We start from the raw sequence: 18,879 nt of genomic DNA on the forward strand, positions 1-18,879 counted from the left end.
ACCAAGATCGGCTTTCTTCCTGCCTAACCAGATCAAAAGCTTTTATATTGAGATAGATAACTATTTTCTAGTGACTTGAATAACATTACAAGGAAGTGTTGTTCCTCTCTCTCATGTAGATTCAATGTGACCTTTCTGTTACTAAAGACAACAACAACACAATTACTAAAGATTAAAACAAGCACTTACTTTAATAGGACAGTCAAACGTCTCATGAAACTCTTCCGCTGAATACAATCCAAACACCTGTACCTAAAGAAATATATTAAAAAAACCCAAAAATATTTACCTAATAACCACTTGACAATTAAAGGTGCGGGTAAATCACTAACAACTGGAAGATTAATTTGAATGCAAACAGGGTTTTTTTTTTCCTAAATAGTCACATTTTAAAAAATCAGAGTTAATTGAGACATCTTGGACTTCTATTATGGTGTATCTCCAAATATTTTCAGCAGTGAAAAAGTACTTATTTGAATCCCTTTTTTTGTTGTTATTGTTACAAACACAGCAAAAACTACAAGTTCCTATTGCTTTAGGCCGGTCAAATCTGTTTAACAGATACTGATACTCCAAGCAATACAGGGTTTACATAAGAAAAAATAAATTTGTTACAATAAAGTAAAACCAGTTTGAAAACCAAGTGTCAAATGTTTCTTGGCATCCTCTCCTCCTCCCAAGTGCATTCAGTGCTTATTTGTTTTGTTCCATGACCACTGGAAATTGCTTTCTCTGAAGATTCCTCCTTTCTCATCTATGTTGATGTCTCAGTACATTTAATAGTCAGCACTGAAGTAGTGACCATAGGCCACCAGAATATCAGAATTAATCCATCTGAAGAAGGTTTAACATTTAAAAAAAAAATATATATATATGTTTCTACTGCCAAGAGAATTAACAGATTTTTAAATGTTTTCTTGCCTTTACTTATAGAAGAGGTACAGCGGTATCAAGCGTTAAGAAATACTATTAGACTTAGATGCTCTGACTACAGGATAGAGTTTCTCAAGATTTTTGTGAGTACAATCCTCTTTTGGGCTCATGTCTCCTCATCCAACATGCAACATTCCATTCGCCAGTTCACAACTCAGTTCCTGCAGGACTTAGGAGTAAAACAGGGCTGAAGACTTACAGCCAGGAATTAGTAACTGATGTACTAATTATGATACCCACAAAGAATAACAACTGGTCTGCTTTTTTCATCATGATTTTAAGAGGTTTCCACCCACTGCCAGAAGCCGTTGGAACAAAATCACCCAGCAGGCATGGACACTGCTCGTGAGAGAAGCCAGAGAAAAAACGCTAAGGTTTAGTCACTCATCCTTATTTTCTGGAAAAGGTACTCCCTTCAGTAACTCTGCCCTGCATGTTCAAGAAGATGGACTCAAAGAACTAAGAGATCTTTTAGCCTTATTTCCTTCTCTCTTCCCATCCCCATCATGATTCCTTCAGTGGGAAAACCAAAAAATAACAGTAACAAAAACCAGAAAACCCACTAGACTGCAGAATAAAGCCAGTAAATACCAGTAATGGGTCACAAAAAGTGAGGCTTAATGGCTCTGGAAAGATCAGTTCAGAGGACAAGAACCCCCAAAATTGCTGCAGATGGTCAAGGAGACAGAGTAAAAAAATTAGACTTCAAGTAGACGCCACGAAAAAACTAAATCATCAGCGAGGAACTAAGCCATCCTCAGATCAGCTCAAAGTTCAGCAGTCTCAGTGAAGTTAAAAACATCTCAAACCACCTCATCTCCCTTTCAAGCTTGTCTCCTGGATACATCTCCTAAGCAGCATTATCAGCTCTGTCCATTACTCATTAGCGAATATACTGCCTCTAACAACACGCTTTAAAAATACTGCTGCATGCACTGCATAGGGCTGAGCTACTGCTCCAAAGGATTGGAAAATCAATATTTGGAGACAGTGAGATGCATCGCAAAGCTGTGATTACGTAAGCCGACCAACGGGTTTTATTTGAGTTGGGTCTGGCTGTAAGCCTAGAAAACCTTCAGGCTGATGTCTAGAGGATTTTGTTTTCTGGGTTTTTGTTTTCATCACTTGGCACAGCTTATCCAATGCAACAGACTGAACAAAATAAGAAACAGAGGAAAGAGAAAATAATACAGAGAGAAGAAAGGAGGATGAAAAAGAACAGACATGGTTAAAATACTGCAAAGTCCATGGAAGCAGAATCCTCAAAAAATGTCAAAACACCCCTCTGAAATTAAAATTAATTAATCAAAATTAACATTAGCAACAATGCCTTTGACATTTTCATAATACTGCATCACACATGGCAATATGATATTCCTTTAAGAGTACAAAAAGAAAATGGAGCCAGTTAACTAAAGAGGAAAAAAACCCCAGTATAAAATACATGTTATCATGTTTACTCTAGAGACATCATATAACAGTTTATTACTTCTTAGTGCCTTTTATTCTTCAGAGTGAAAGTGATTATTTTGATATTACAAACCTATATTGGATTTATCTATTTCTACTTTCTATCCCCACTCAGCTCATGATGTTTTTGGGTAGCTGGAAAAAGGATTTCATGATGACAGTCCACTATATTTTGCCAGACCTGCCCGATTTTAAATATCCAGAACCCACCACTCCAATGAATCCAGGCTTAGCTGTTTCTTTGCTTCCACACATGGAAGAAGCTGCCAAACTTCAGTGATCAAAAGGCAGGAAAACACACTCACTCTACAAGCCACATTTATTGAAAAATGATCAATGTAAGACTTCATGGATATTCTTAACATAAATGTTGTTATAGTTATTAAACACAACACTAAAACATGTAAGCATATGGATTTTCAACATAATTTATATTTCGTCATATGAAAAGAGTGACAAGCCAATATAGGTGCAAATTATATCACTTATATAATGACGTGAGAGCCTTAGTAAAATTGGGAGTCAGACGTAGGTTTTTCAAGACAGCATGCAAGCAGGCAAAAAACTAACAATTCTGAAGCTGCAAGCCTGCTTCCCCTTCTATTTATTCCAGCATCAAAATTATCCTCTTATACCCAAGTATATCCACACCCAGCCATTTTACTCAGCCAGTGGACAGAGTAGCACAGTGGTGGTGGTTTCGATTTCTGTTCCTTTCCATGCCAGTGGTGAGCACCTGCAGTTGAGTCCATTGGCAAGGAAGATTTTCAAAGAACCAAACGTGCAGTGCAGAAAAGCTGCGTGTGGTTCCAAAAGCACTTGTTGGCCATGTATGAAATACAGGTGCCAGGTTTTGACATTAGGTCTGGATGCTGCCTGACAAGAAGAGGGTTAGAGAATTACACTGTGCTGCTATTTCCCTCTCCCAGTCAACATAGCTAGCCCAAGTGTAGTTTGAGAGTGGGAAAATAAATAAAAAAGTAGTAAAATAAAATACATCAGACATCAAAAGGCCTTCCTTCAGGAAGACAAAATAGTTTCCATCTCTCTCATATTATCCATTTTGACACAGGAAAATGCAGTTCCTGCCTATTGCAAAAATCTTTTGCAGTGGTCTAAAGGACATATCTTCATTACTGGGTAGAAAATACTTGCATCAACCCAGTTGGGTCCAAATTTACAGGTCTTTTTATTATACCATTTCTCGTTTAAATGTGATTTATGAAAACTAAGCTGTTTGACTTTTTTTTTTTAAACAAAGGATTTCACTATTTTTACTTATTCGAGTTAATGACTACTTTACAACCACTTCTACAAACGTTTAAACTTCCTACAATACAAATACTGCCACTGTAGTAAGGAAAGAGCTTTAAGGAATGTAAAGTTACACTTTTGTCATGACCCAGAACTTAGAAGCTCTACATTACCCAGCCAGGAATTTCTGCCATTTTCTTATACAGTAGCACAACATACTAGCATGTGGTTTTACCCATTTTAGGGGAGGATTCTTTCATAGAGACACACCTTTCTAGGTCAAGTGGAAAGTCTAACTTCTGAAACACCTACGTTGTTCAAATCTCCAGACAAGCTTTTCAATGTAGAATATGGTGAAGCATCAATGCCCCTGGACTCTATGAATACAAATATGATGAATACTGTACTTGTGATACTCCAGCCCTGCATCAGAAACACTACCAGAATTAGCCCTGGCTTGAGGACCATAGTTTAGACTGCCTTGTATAGCATATAATGTCACCTCCTGGATCCACAATAGATACTTCACTAAATGAAGACAGATTCACCATTTAAAGTATTGGTGTCTTTTCAAATGCAGCCATATCAGAGTAGAGATTTTTGAACATTTCTGAACTCTAATACATATTTTTAATATTAATTTATAAAAAACGTGTCCAGCTTGTAGTCTCACTGCAACACACATATTTAGAGTCAGTAATCCACAGCCACATCTGAGGAGCCCTCACACGGAGTGCTTGCTTCCCTCCGCTATTCAAAACACCCAAACAAACAATGCTGGCTCAAAATTTTATTACCTTTCACAATTACCGACCCTTTCCTTATCTTGCTTAGACAATTAGGATGCTCTTGCTGTGTTTCTTACAGGCTGTAAAATTCTACAACCTGCTTTGATGGGCACTAGTATCCCAATTACTGTGTCAAGATACTGACATCAAGATATCTCTGCGAAACAAAAGGCTTGGATACATACACCGGCTGCCTGTCCGTTGAGGTAAAAACCCACCTATTTGGAAGGAGAAAAAAAACCACAAGTGCCTACAGTCTAAAGGGGTTGTTTTCTCCATTTTTCCATCTGCAAAATCCAATTTTATTATTAATTTATAGAACTTCTATTGAATGGGATGCATCCATTAGGATCACCGACATTCCTCCTCCCCCAGGTCTACTCTGTAAGAAATGTTCTCCTCAGTAAGTCAGATGGATATTGAGAAATGATTTAAATGATTTTTAATGCATTGAATTTCTATATGAGTATTATATTAAAAAAGACGCTCAAATACACCCTGTGCATTAGAATTTTATCATTGCAAACCAACATTAGAAAAGACTGCCATCGACTTAAAAACAAAAAAGACATTCTTATAAGTGGAAAATCAATCACCAAAACCACTAAATGTCACAGCTCAACATTGCAGAGAAGCACTGATAATTGTTAGTTATACATTGCACAAATGATATATGTCCTCAGTCAAGGAAGTAGGTGCCAGTTTTTTAGGATACTGTACATATATTGATTTTACATTTATTTAATGTGGCTGTTGTAAGACACTTTATTTTGCTGATAAACTATGATTGCTTATCAAAAGATTCTATAATTCAAGAGAAACATTCATAACGTGTGTGAAAATGAAAACCACCAGCCCACAGAAATCATGCCCACAAAATCCAATTTTGTGGATTTATAGCAGAAAGGCATTAAACTACTGTCTTGCAGGAACAGCAGAGTAGTCACTGAAGTATAACTGGCACAGCAGTAATGATTAAGGTGACATGTCCTCCTGCCACAGCTGTTAATCAGCTTAATACCAGTTCCATTATTGACATTCTTGTAATTACTTTTCTTACGGCACATTTGTGCAAAATGTATTTGACTTTAATTTTGAGTATTCAAAGGTGAGCTCAGTTCTCAAAATGGATGGTCAAAGTGGTGGTGCTAAACGCAGGAATTAACTCCACAGGTATGACAATTATCTCAAGTGTCATAATGATGACTACTTGCTACCTCATTAAATATATAAATGGGTTCGTTGTACCTTGCCATCTTCTGAGCAAACACCCATGTGTTCTCCACTTTCATCCAGGCTGATCTGATTTATCTTCACTGGGCTCTAGAGAAAGAAAAGAAAAGAAAGAAAAAAGACTTTTAAAGTTGACTTTAAAGTTACATTGCCAAACACATGCTTTAATGCCCCCCACATTTCCTGAGATTTATGTGTTAACAGTTGTGTAATGTTTAGTTGCACGAATCAAAAAAAAAAAACCCCACAGAATAAGCATTGCTATGACAATGCCAAAAGATAGCCTTCTTCCCAGCGTTTTGCCTAATGCAGAAATTTGACATTTTTTACAGTTACGTGCCTCAGGGCTCTGGAATTCTTGTGAAGTGCCAGGCTCCCAAACCTTGAGCATCTGCACCTGCATACCACAGCTGCTTGTTAAGAACCTCTCCTGCTACCAAAAAAATCAGCATAAAACACGCTGACCACACAGACATCAAAGCAACTGAAAATCTTTCTGGTTTGGTCTGATGGCGATACTGGCAATTATTTTTTCCTTCAAATCCCTTCTTTTGCTTTCATTTTTGCCTCTAACAGTGTTCTCAGAAGCAAGTATTAGAACGTGTTGAAGTGCAACGTAGGTGTACTCATTCCTAGACAAACAGTAAGAAAAGCCTGAAGACTGCTCCAATTTAATACATTTTCCTTTCCCTATCCAGATATACTTTTGGTTCTAATCTACAGGGTTAGATGGCATCTGTTACTGTTTACTTGAGCTTAAACATCATATCCTTAAGTACTGAGGACTAAGTTATAACATCATTTGGGTAACGCATACCCTCTCACATACAAAACCCCATATACAATTATATTCAAGTACCAAGAACTTTCTTATGTACCACGATCCTGATTTCACCCTCTGTAACAAATACCTCATTATTTCAAGCGTCATTGAAGGATCTTCACTACCAAGTAAGCCTCTCTGACACATTTAGGAACAACTTTTCTTACTCATAAAATTTTTAATGTAGTGAGCCACAAAACAGATCACTTCCGTGGTTGTGAGCATGATAAAAGAGAAATCCTTCATATGTTTGTGTGAAAAGAGTGTCGCTGGAACAGTGGGTTCACATTAGATGTTACACAGCTGTGTCTAAAATATCACAGGTCCTTTTTTATGCTAGGGCAACTGGAATTACATAAAAAGTACATCACAAAAAGTTATATAAAAAACCACACTGTCCAGATGGACTATCTACAGGAGATAAACTGAGGTCTTCTCACAGCCTTTAGAAAGCTTTTCCCCATAATCTTTCATGCACAAAAATATTCCAACTCAGGGAAATGAAGTTTTCTTCTCTTCCACCTTGAAAGGAATATATGCATGAATCACATTTCAGTTTCTGGAAGCTTTTTTCTAACCAAGGTTGAACCTCTGAGCCCTGCACTGTCACAGTTGCGTGAGGAGTCAGGAAAAGGATGCTGCCAGCCCTTTTGCTTTCCCACTTCCTTGTATGCAGGAGACACCACTCTTGGTCACTGTGTCACTGCAAAATGCTGCATGGAAATATCACAGTTACTGCCTATCACAAAGCAGCCTTTCAGCTGTGCGTTGTTTGCCAAAAAAGTGCAAATTGTTTTGGTTGGAAAAGACCTTTGAGATCATCAAGTCCAACCATTAACCTAGCACTGTCAAGTCAACCTCTAAGCCTTGTCTCTAAGCACCTCATCCATGTGTCTAAATTTTAAACACCTCCAGCGATGGCGACTCAGCCACTTCCCTGGGCAGCCTGTTCCAGTGCCTGACAACCCTTTTGGTGAAGAAGTTTTCTCCTAGCAGCCAATCTAAACCTCCTCTGGTGCAACATGAGGCTATTTCTCAAACGAACTTTCCTTGACTTACGTGTTCCAGAAGTATTTTCATCTGCCACAGAGCGGTTATGCTGCATTTCAAAACCAGAAGCAAACACGTCACTGGCAGTGCCAGCAGCTGGTGCACATTCCCTGCCTGCCTCCCGACACATTTGGGGGGTGTCAGATGAGGAGCTGAGCTGAGCTGAAGCCGGTAAGCCTGGTGGTGGGGTCAACATCCTTGTGAAAGCTTTGATTCTCAGACACTGCACACACAGTTGGCTGATGCCAGGACTGGAGGATGCTGAGTAAGGCAAGACATGTCACTTGTCAGTCTCACTTTCTAGAAGCTTCATAAAAATTGCTAGCATGCACTTTTGTTCCTGCCTTACCTTGAAAATTCCTTTCTAAACTTCTGTTTCACCCATAGTACAAAAAAACATTCTGTCTCTGTTGAGGGGAAAAAAAAATGCCAGCATGTCTCTGCCATTCCCTCTACAATGAGAAACACGTCTGTCCCCCTGAAAGCACAAGCACAGAAAGTTCAACTGAGTTCACTACGGACGTGGCATGAATTTTTGTTCTGGGCTGCATCTAAGTTGCCATTGCCTCAACTTTCTCAAAGGTTCTTCTATTACTCTGCAACCGGAAAGCCAAAAAGTCCATCTTGATTAGCCTCATCCTGACACAGGATCATATGCTGAGTTACAGTGTTCAAATGGTTCCTCCCTCCAGCACCTACATCTGCCAACAGGGCTGACATGACAGCAGGAGCAGATCTAGCAGCACTCCTGTGTGATGGGTCTTCCTGGAGACATTCTACTGCAATAAAGCCCAAAACAAAAAGAAACAAAATAGGATACTGCAGAAGAGCTGACAGCCCAATCCTGCAGTCCACACTGTTCCCATGCTCCTGGCAAATGGCTTTGATAAAGTTTGACACTCAAAAAATGAATTGAAGGAAGTAGGTAAGACTATGTAAGCTACCTTCACATAAATGTGAGGATAACGAGCAGGATGATGGAATTTATCTATCATGCTGCAGTTTGGAAGCCACCTGGCACTTCAGAGATGAAATGTGCAATTGCCCTCAGGTGACCAAAGGATGCCTAGCAAGGCAAAACCTCTCTTTACATATATGCTGAATACTATGGGAAAAGGCAATTTCACAGTATTTACATTTTTTTCCACATTCAAAATTGCACACAATACTTCAGAACTGGTTTTTGATGATTTTTGAATGATTTGATTTTGAAATTTGATGATACAGTATTTCATGACTCTGTATCACTGGTAACTTGCTACGAGTCCTCTGCACGCCGAACACCTCTGTCTTTTACTTTCTCCAATTTTTTTTTCCTGTTGTCTGCAGTACACACAATGATGACAATCAGGGAAGACAAGTAAGTTCAACTAAAAGCAGACCACCTCACTTACAGAAACCTCAAGCTAAGTTCCAACAGGAGATGCTATTCTAGATGATGTACGCAGGGCAAAGCAAACACAGAAAATTTTTTTTTTCAGGATTCAAGCTGAATTGGCACTATTGGCTACTGCCTGTTCACTGACCTTACCAGTCAGAACTTTCTATGGAGCTCAGAAAGTGATAATAGACCATGAACTTAAAACCAGACAAGTCTGAATGTTAAATGCATTTTAAAATAAAGACCCAGCAAGGGGAAGAATAGGTATTGACAGGACCTTCTTGTGCAGAGCTAAGTAACAGTCAAGCCTACCATTTTCAGAACCACATTCCACTGGAAAGCTGTTTTAAGATTTGTATCTAAAACTATCCAGGAAATCGGAAATAAAAGACCACAGATAAAACTGGCATATGTGTTATCTAAACCAAAGTGTTTCTTCTGCAATCAGCTCCAATTCATCTTTTCATATCAATTATTTTTATAAATATACTGCTGTGCCAGTCGAAGTTACTTACCATTTCAAATTTAGTTAAATTTATATCCTGTCAACACCCTGTGGATAATTTTGATATTTCAGAAAACATAGATAATTTTGTGAGTTACTGTCCCTCACCCTGCTTCTTTTTTTTTTTTTTTAATTAAACATTATCAACTTAATCAAGGAGTTACAACCATCTTTCCCTTGTGGTGTGTTGTTTTTGTTGTTTTGTTTTGTTTTTTCGTTTTTGTTTTTTTAAACCTTATTCTTCTACCTAACCCACTGAAGAGTTTAATTTGCCTGGCAAAAGAAAATAGGCTTTGGTTTTTTCAGTACAGAGGATAAATGCCCTTCCGGCAACATCCACCTTTATAGGTCAACAAAAGATGAAGAATCACTCAAGGCTAGAAAGGACACAGGTAGTCAGTAACTCATCAGAACCTGCAAAACTGATCATTCGATACAGTCAGAACCAGGACATGCTCCGGGGTTTGGTCAGTTGACTGTTTTAAAAGAATTTTCAATGAGTGGGGAAAAACAAACAAACAAACAAAAAACACTGTCCAAATTTACAGGCATCATATTTAAAAAAAAAAAAAAAAGGCATTACAACAGCAATCTGAGGTCAAAGTGTCAATCTAAAAATTAGGAACATATCATCCATGTAAATATTACTCAACTAATAGATGATCTAATCTTAAACTGCATGCCATAAAAACAGAGGCAGATGTATATAAATGTTGAGGAAACAACTAATAATTACTTAATTGGCACTACACTGAGTAATTTTTTTTTAACCTAATCAGGACCCCTAGCATTAGGCAATAGAAGGAAAAATACACAACTTCTTTGTGGTCACAACAATACTTCCAGTTCTGTATAAATAAGAGGAACACACATAGTGTTCTAAACCAATATAATTCAAATTTGGCAATAGGGAGGATCCTGTTAGTTAGGGGAAGAAATACACTGAAATGATTAACCTGAGAACAGCTTCAGAAATTCATGAAGTGTGGAAGTTCTGGCAAAGAAGGAAGAAACACCTTCAGCTGAATTTCCATTAGCTGCAGTTTTCTTTCTGATGGAGACATGTTTGGAATTCTGGACAACATAAGTAAGTTTGACTGTTCAAAATCAATAATGTCAAGCTGACATTATAGAACAAAAAAACATTACCTTAATGGAAGAAAGAAAAGTTTAGGGAGAGGGAGAAAAAGCTAACAGGCACCTTGTACATAAAGATCTAAATGGAGGCTTGTGCAAAATCCTAAATTTAAAGGAAAAGAAAATCAAGTATCTACCAAATGTACCTCATGTTATAATCAATTACCTAATGTAAAATGCTTGAAATAAATCACTTAGTATAGATTATGTCAGCTCTTCTATTACGAGTAAATTCAGGGCTACTCAGAAAGCTTCTTTTAATTGTGTTCTTTGTGGCGACTCCTTCTCCCCTGCCACTCATCATCAACCCACCTTATACTATCAGTCCCCCAGTGGTGAACCTGAGAAATCAATCTGCTAATGTATAATTTGTAAAGCTTCTCTGACTAACAAATGGATAATTGATTCTTTCACAAATGCTGCATCCCAATGGATATGAAGTGGATGAACAAGAAACATAAGACTGGATTTCACTCCAATTCTGTGAGAAATGCAATATTTACAAGCTAGGAATCTAAACATTTTAATAGTTGCCTGTGACTTCATGCCTTTTAGCCACGGTTAGCAGGAAAGCAACACACCCATTAGGAGTGTGAAAAGCAAAGCAGTGTTCGATCATACTTACAGCAAAGCTCATTTTACTTCAAGAGGTTCCCAATGCTAATACAACCCCCTTAAGCAGCATTTTCATCCAACCTTTAAAAAGAATTTTCAGAAACTTTTCCTAAATTTACCCAAAATTTTTATTTACCTAACTATGCACACATGTATATGTACCCAAAGAAGAAAAACACCCACAGGTCTCTTCTGGTACATTAATATCAATCTGGATCTATATAACCACTACCTAAGCTAATCTCCATACTAAGGTAAATTGTATGTACAGAGTTTGAATCATAATAAAAAAAAAAAAATCTGTCTCCTACAAGTGGCCATTTTTGATTTATTCATATGTTTTCATCTGCATGACATTCACGTAAACAAGCATGTAAACCTCCAACATACAGTGATATGACTAATCAGTCCACTGCTTAAAAAGTTAGCCCACTGGAGTAAGGACCATCGTTTTTATGTTTGTATTATTTCCACCATGGTGGAGGTATCCAAGTGCAAAATACAGAAAGTGCCCCAGTTATTGTCATAACTCAGCTAAGATCCTCTCAAAATACAAGCCTTGCTCTAGGTAGGCTGAGGAACTTGGTTTGAATAGAGCCCCCACTCTTCAGCTTTTACATCAGTAAATCAGACATTCTATATGCATCAACACAATGAATTGTGAAAAACAGACAATGCCTCCTTTAAGACTATTGGAAAAAAAAAAACAAACCTAAGCAAGTGTTGAATATTCTCTTTCTCCAAGGGTGCCTTTCCAATCCAAAATCATAACCTTAGCCCACCTAGAAGAAAGCCTAGTCTACCTAACTTGTCAAAAAAGGAGTTCTACTTTTCAGCGCCTCTTCATTCTGGGAAGTGACAGGAGGTGACAACAAATAAATCAGATAGTGAGTCTTTAACTATTAAAAAAAAAGCGTGCAACAGCTGAGCACAAGTGTATTGCATGTCGTTTGTCCCATTTGTTTTGATTTCAGAACACGAATGCCCAGAGATGTCTAACACTGAGGAACTACCTTTAAAAGGGAGAAATTGAACCCATATGCTTTTCTTGCCCCAGATGCTGCAGTGCTGCACTGACTTATGCCTATTTTGCGTATTTGTAGAGTTTTACTGATACAATAGAGGGAAAAGCAACGCAGAAAAGCAACTGAGAAAAGCAAATCCTGATGCTGTATCATGTTTACCTACACAAGGCAAATAGTACACACATACCTATGTGTTGATACACAACAGAGAAACATAATGTAGCAACACACAAAGGCTTTAATACAAAAGGCAGCTTTAAAACAGAAAAAGCTGTTCACCACTGCATGCAATAGAAGTAGTACACTCTGAATTTACAATACTTAAATTTTTATTTGATGAAAATTTACTAATATCCACACCAAAGGGGTTTTGTTCAACAATACTGGCAGCTAAATTCTGATAAGTAAGTGAGGATTCCTGCTCCAGTGCTTTTCCTATAACACTCTTGAATCTGTCATTCTCCAAATGAAAAATGGGAAATTATATTGAAGAAAATGGAGGGGGGGAAAGCTGGGGAGAATGACAAGGTCTGAGACACAGAACAATAACAACATTAACTTTTATTTTGTCCGTGGAAAGGCAGACCTTGCCTGCAAAACAAAAAAAGCAAGATCTCAAAAGCTTGTCTAAAACTAAGGGAACATGAGGAATCTCTCATACGTAGTCTGAGAAAGTGAGAAAGACCAAAAAAAAGCCTACAGTGATTTCAATATTTTCCACATCGGTGAATTCCCTAATCTTGTTCATCTACTACAGGGACTAGGGGAAAAAAAAAATCCGAGAAAAAAAAAAATTAACAAGGGATCTCCCTAAATCTGTAGCAGTTGCTAGATAATCAGAATGCTTGTCTAGGAATGATGGAACTATTACTGACAACAAATCTATACTGAAACCCTACACTGCTTCCTAGCAGAGTTTAACCATTAGATAATTCCTGATGGATTCAAAGTAGAATCTCTTTTCTATTAAAACACTGGTGTGTAAGGCAATATCCTCCTGGGAGCTCTGTGCCCAAGTAAACCAATTACTCCCGTTTCCTCCTCTCCCCAGGTCCCCTTCGCCATCCACTGTGTAAACTGTAGGGCTTCAGCAATGCTATGTGCTAAGCCTGCCTCTAGTTCTGTGGTGCTCTGTGTATTAAAGCCACCTGAGAACACGAAGCAATATTCCCCATCACACACCCATGGGAAGGGCTGAAGTACAGGTGGAGGACGGAAGACGTGCTGCAGGTGACGCCTACGTACATCTTCCTTGGAAGACTCAACAGCATGGGAGAAGACTATACCAAGCAGCCCAGAGGTTCCCCTCATTCATTTCTCTAACTGCTCTCTTTTCGGAACAGCTCCCCAAGCACAATGAACTTGAAGAATTCCTCACTGAGCATTAACTTTCCACACAGGCTACTGAATTATAAATGGGCTTTGAAGAATAATAAAAAAAAAAAAAAAAAAATCTAAACCTCTGACAATGAAACTTAAGGGGGCACTTTCACAGCTTGTTTCTTACAGAATACCACCACCACCATCATTAAGGTATTTAACAGGATTTTGTAGAATTCAGCCCACTGAAGTAGAAAGTATGAGATTTTTCTCCATTTCTCCATAAGCCACATTTTAGAGACGTGACTGATGAGAGGTCAGCCAGGTCATACGGTGCAACTTCTTGTCAAGACAGGTTTTCTCTTTAGATATTTTATTGATGCTTGGACCAAACAACTTTTAAAGAAGCAAGGAGGCTCTTGACTATTCTTCTTAGGGGTTATGCATTGTTGTGCCAACTTCACTTCCAGGAAGGCTTTAACAACAACCATGATGTTCATCTCGCTCCGTGACCTAACACAGGACAGAGGACACAACCATGTGGAGCCTAGCATCCCTGCTTCTCCATACATTCCAGGATGTAGCCATTATTTTCTTCACAACTACATAGTTTTGTTCCTTCTATCAGCTCCTGCAATGAAAAACTGCGCTGTTTTTTCTGTTTAGTCTGTCAACCATTCCACTATAGACAATCATCCCAACCTGGTGCCTACTGACATCATAGAATCACAGAAGAGTCTGGATTGGAAGGGACCTTCAAAGGTCATCTAGTCCAACCTCTCTGCAATGGGCAGGGACATCTTCAACTAGATCAGGTTGCTCACAGCCCCATCCAGCCTGGCCCGGAATGTTTCCAGGGATGGGGCATCTACCACCTCCCTGGGCAACCTGTGCCAGTATTTTACCACCCTCATTGTAAAAAATTTCTTCCTCATGTCTAGTCTGAATCTGCCCTCTTCTAGTTTAAAACCATCACCCCTTGTCCCGTCATAACACGCCCTGCTAAAAAAGTCTGTCCCCATCCTTCTTATAGGCTCCTTTTAAGTACTGAAATCAGAGAAAGGATCTCTCACTAACATAATCAGACAGAAGCAGAAATATTCTAAGGGTGGGAATTGTCTTTCCTGGCTGAAAATGACATAAGTAGTCATGTTCCTGGCATAGTTAAATATTACACTGGGTGATCAATGCTGAAGTTCAGCCAATAGCTAGAGCTAAATTACTGTTTTCCATGTAAACATTCAATGATCAACACTGGTATGGACTGGCATAAGCAAGAGCTATATGCAAGAACAAATACATTTCCTTTTTACTGAAAGCACTGTATTCTCTTTGGACACCCAACTCTGGAACTTCATTTGCAATTATATCATCTGGGAAAGTCTCACAAACCCATCAGAGATACTCAACTATGATCAATGTTGGCTGTCTGATTCCTAACAGGATCCTAAAAATGTCTGCAAATCAAAAAGATGGGGGAAGAGGTAGGAGAATACTCACACAAGTAGAAACTATGGATCATGAAGTGCAGTGTAACTTACTGTAAGTGGCATATTGTGTGCCAGTGAGATAGTGAGACAGGGAAAGCTGAATGTGAAGATGAATTGATCTTGTGCAACTTCCTCAATGCATTTACATACAAAGAGGTTCTATTTCAATACCAGCGAAGTGCAGACATGACTGCTTATAATAAACTTTAAATAAAGTAGATCAGAAAAGCCGACAGATTCATTCATTCCTCCATCTTTACACTGCTCACATGTCACAGCTCCTGCCTTCAAAACTGCCAAGATCTGCAGCAACTAGAGACTTCAATTAGCAGCCAGTTTAGGGTTACAGTGGTGAACCTTCCAACACCGAAATACCATCACTGAAATTTCTTATCCTTTTATTTCTTTATGTCACAGGACACTGAGTGGAACTACCTTCCTCAGCAGCATCACAGTGGAGGTGGCCAGTGTGGAAGCAGCTACTTTGGTCAGCAGCCACTCTGAGGCTATTAACACCCAAGACTGGTGAAATCTGGACTGTCTACATTTAGCATTCCATCACAAGTGCAATAAACAACTGCTATGCACGCTGTCATGTCTTTTAAAACAAATAAGTCTCATTCTGCAGAAAGGAATCTTTATTAGATTTACAAAGTTCATTATCAATAATATCTTACTCCCTATGGGAAAAAATACTTAGTTTTGCCTTCATGTTTTGTTCATCATATTATGCCCCTGTTATGTCATTCTGTGTTTTTTAATACTGCTGCATTTTTATTGTTAATGGAAACAAAGGGCTCTAGCTCTATCATTAATGTCAACTTGTGTAAAAAACATTGTCCTCTAGAACTCAGTTGCTTTGGACTTTCTAACTAGGAAAACATTTTCTAATGCAAATAATATTTTATTAATGCCAGAACTCTGAATAATTCTGACAAGCAAACTGCTATTATTTTGTATATGTGCACGCAAGTGCCTGCCTTCTGTATAGAGGAAAATGCCATCCAGGTATAATATGCCATTTGAAAGGAAAACAGCAGTATACTAGCTTCTTAGGAATCAAACCTTTCCAAATCCTCCCTATGCTTTTAAAGGTTGTTAGGGTTTAGAAAATGCACATCTGTGTTATCGGGCTTTTATGAAAAGACTTCATCAGTGCTACCCAAAAGTAGCTGTTTCATTGCTGATAATAAAAACTCTAGAGCAACTTGGCCCAGTGGTCCAGCTGTATGTCAGCAAAGAGCATTTAGGGAGGGTACAAGACAGAAGTGGCACAATATGCTCCTGAGATGATCGGAAAAAGGAAACAGTGAACCACTGAATGTGTGTATTGTGCCAGTCAATATCACCTGGTCAAACCAGAAAGTTCCCAGTAGGACAGAGACATCCATGAGATGGTAAGAATCTGTGGCTCTTCGAGTACCAACAAGTAGTAAAAGACAGAACAAACTAGCAGCATCATGTCTTTCTTGTCAGGGACTAAGCCTCTGGAAGGCACAGAAAAATGTGTTCCTTATTTAACAGCTGTTTGAAATTTGTTGGGAGTCTTTAAGAGTCAATTACACTCTAGAAAGGTAATCTTTTGCTTAAACCAGAGATGAAAAAAATATTATTGTGCATGGTTGTTTAATGTCTTTGAAATTAGAAAGTATGTTTCTGTGTTTTTCTTAAAAGCAAATAAATTTTGTTGCCTAATATTGTCAAAATATAGTGCACAGGGCAATTTTTTAGAGAAAAGGTCAGTAATAGTTGCAAACACAAATTATTACATTTTCTAAATAATCACAAGATATAGTATGCATTCAAACAGCAGATGTTACCAAACCTGGGTGATGAAAGAAAAAAAAAATGTTTTGAGGATTTTGATGTTTCTGCATAATGTCACAAATAATTTTGCCAAAAAATGTTTGAAAACGCCACATGTCAATTCACTTAGCAGAATTACAGTAAGGTCATCTACTTGATCTTTCACAAAAATAGACTCAGAATTTCTACAAGGTCTGATAAAAAAAATAAAAAACACACTGGAAACTTTGCCCTTTCACTGACCAAGAATGCTGTATTAAGTACCATAGCAGTAATGTCCTTCATGTTTAGCATTCTCCCATAATGAGATATTTTTTACTTAGAATTTTCCAGCTTTATTTTTTGAGAACACACAGAATTTGACAGGATCCTACCAAGTCAAGAGAAACTGAGCTATTTCCTATGTCTAGATGACTGTGACAAAATAATATTCAGTCACAGCCCTTTAACATCATTAACAGGTGACATTAACAAACTCTTAGTGAAATCAGAGACATTGAAGAGGACTGCTAAGGTACCTTAAACATAACACCTTTAGAATTGGTCATGAAATGCAACTGACAGACAACAAGATACCCACTCTGCAGAAAAGTGATTGACACTGGGGAACAGAAAGGAAACTTCTTCCTATGCGTCTATGTCAAAAAAATAAAGGAAAAAGAATATGCATTTGGAGAGTAATGAAGCTGTAAGAAAGATCATTCAGTCTGAGTATGGGGCTGATATCCTTCTCTAAAGAAAGGAAATGGGCAACATAGCTGAGAGTTCAAAAGACAATGAAGAAACAAATGCAGTCCCAGAAACAGCTGATGAAGTACTTTGGCTTTATGCTTTAAATGAAATTAATTTAAACCACAGCATACATGTTACGGTTTGTGACCGCACAAGCATGTGTTTGACTTGTATGAGCTAATATCATTCAAGAAATAAATGTCTGGACCATACAAGACCTTCTGTAGCTGAACCCATACTCCCAACTAAACTTTTTACATTATTCTGCTCTAAGCTACAGAGCTATCGCAAGCTACAAGCTTGAAAGAATAAATGGTCATGCTTTCCTTATTTTTGAGTTTATAAAAATTAATCATACATGATACTACAATTGTTTACACCTCCTATATTTCATCCATACTCCAATCAACATTTCTAGTAATAACAAATGCCTTCGACATCCATCTGAACTCTTTATTTAAGCAAAAATTTAAGCAATGCTCTCTTCAAAGGAAAGTTAGTGGATACAAAGATGACAGGCAAAACATCTATGAGAGGTTTTTTGGTTTCAATCATGTCAGACAAGAAACTTTTCTAGACCTATGGAATAACTGCTCTGACATGACAATTTTTGCCAGTGTAGGCAAGCTACCTCACTTCTCAGCCAGTGACAGAGACACCCAGGGACACCACGATTCCCGCCAAGGAAGGGTCCTAATCCTCAACAGCTCCACAGCTCCCATCGGAAACACTCCAGGTCACAAACAACCTAATAAACACAGTATCAGAACAAACATCATAAGACATACTTTCCAAGGCTTTATAACATCCAAAAAGACAAACTCAAAAGGCCATCTGAGTTACTCCTCACAACTACTGTAAAAACCTCTGGATTTCCAAATCATCGCAAGTTATAATGAAAAGATGGGTAGACAGATGTAGAAGGAGGCCTGTTAAATTGGGTGTAGGCATCCAAGTCTTAAAAGCAAGATCCCGAAGCATGTCACTTTTCTCCAGTTTTTCCATTTGGCAGAGCTAGGGGTTAACTTAAAGCATTTAAGCCATAGGACCACACCACCCATTTGGGTGGGAGGTCCCATTGAGGAGAAGGAAGCCTGTCCCCTGCATACACACTGGCTCCTATCAAAACCTTCATTTTTTCCTTTGGGTTTTGGAGACTACATTTATAGCAATATGCTTGGTTTTGTACAAAACACGGGATTTCAGCTTCAAATTTAACAGGCACAGTGACACTTTGCAAACACTAACACACAGCTACCCAGATCTTTAAGTTCTGTTGCTTCATTTCCCAACTAAGTCCTCTGTGTCTGAAAGTGA

The 18,879-nt window shown here is 38.2% G+C and overlaps 1 protein-coding gene across 2 annotated transcripts in view; it reads right to left on the reverse strand.

The window, feature by feature from the left end:
* The window catches only part of VPS41 (VPS41 subunit of HOPS complex), a 105,545-nt gene that overhangs the window by 58,962 nt on the left and 27,704 nt on the right, over window positions 1-18,879 (reverse strand). For both annotated transcript variants that reach the window (XM_065629403.1, XM_065629404.1), the window contains 2 exons: window positions 5,694-5,768; window positions 190-252 (listed from right to left, as the gene is read on the reverse strand). In XM_065629403.1, coding sequence (XP_065485475.1) covers window positions 190-252; window positions 5,694-5,768 — 138 coding nt within the window. The remainder of the gene's footprint in view (window positions 1-189; window positions 253-5,693; window positions 5,769-18,879) is intronic.

The sequence above is a fragment of the Caloenas nicobarica genome, chromosome 2, assembly GCF_036013445.1.
Source record: "Caloenas nicobarica isolate bCalNic1 chromosome 2, bCalNic1.hap1, whole genome shotgun sequence".
NCBI lineage: Eukaryota > Metazoa > Chordata > Aves > Columbiformes > Columbidae > Caloenas > Caloenas nicobarica.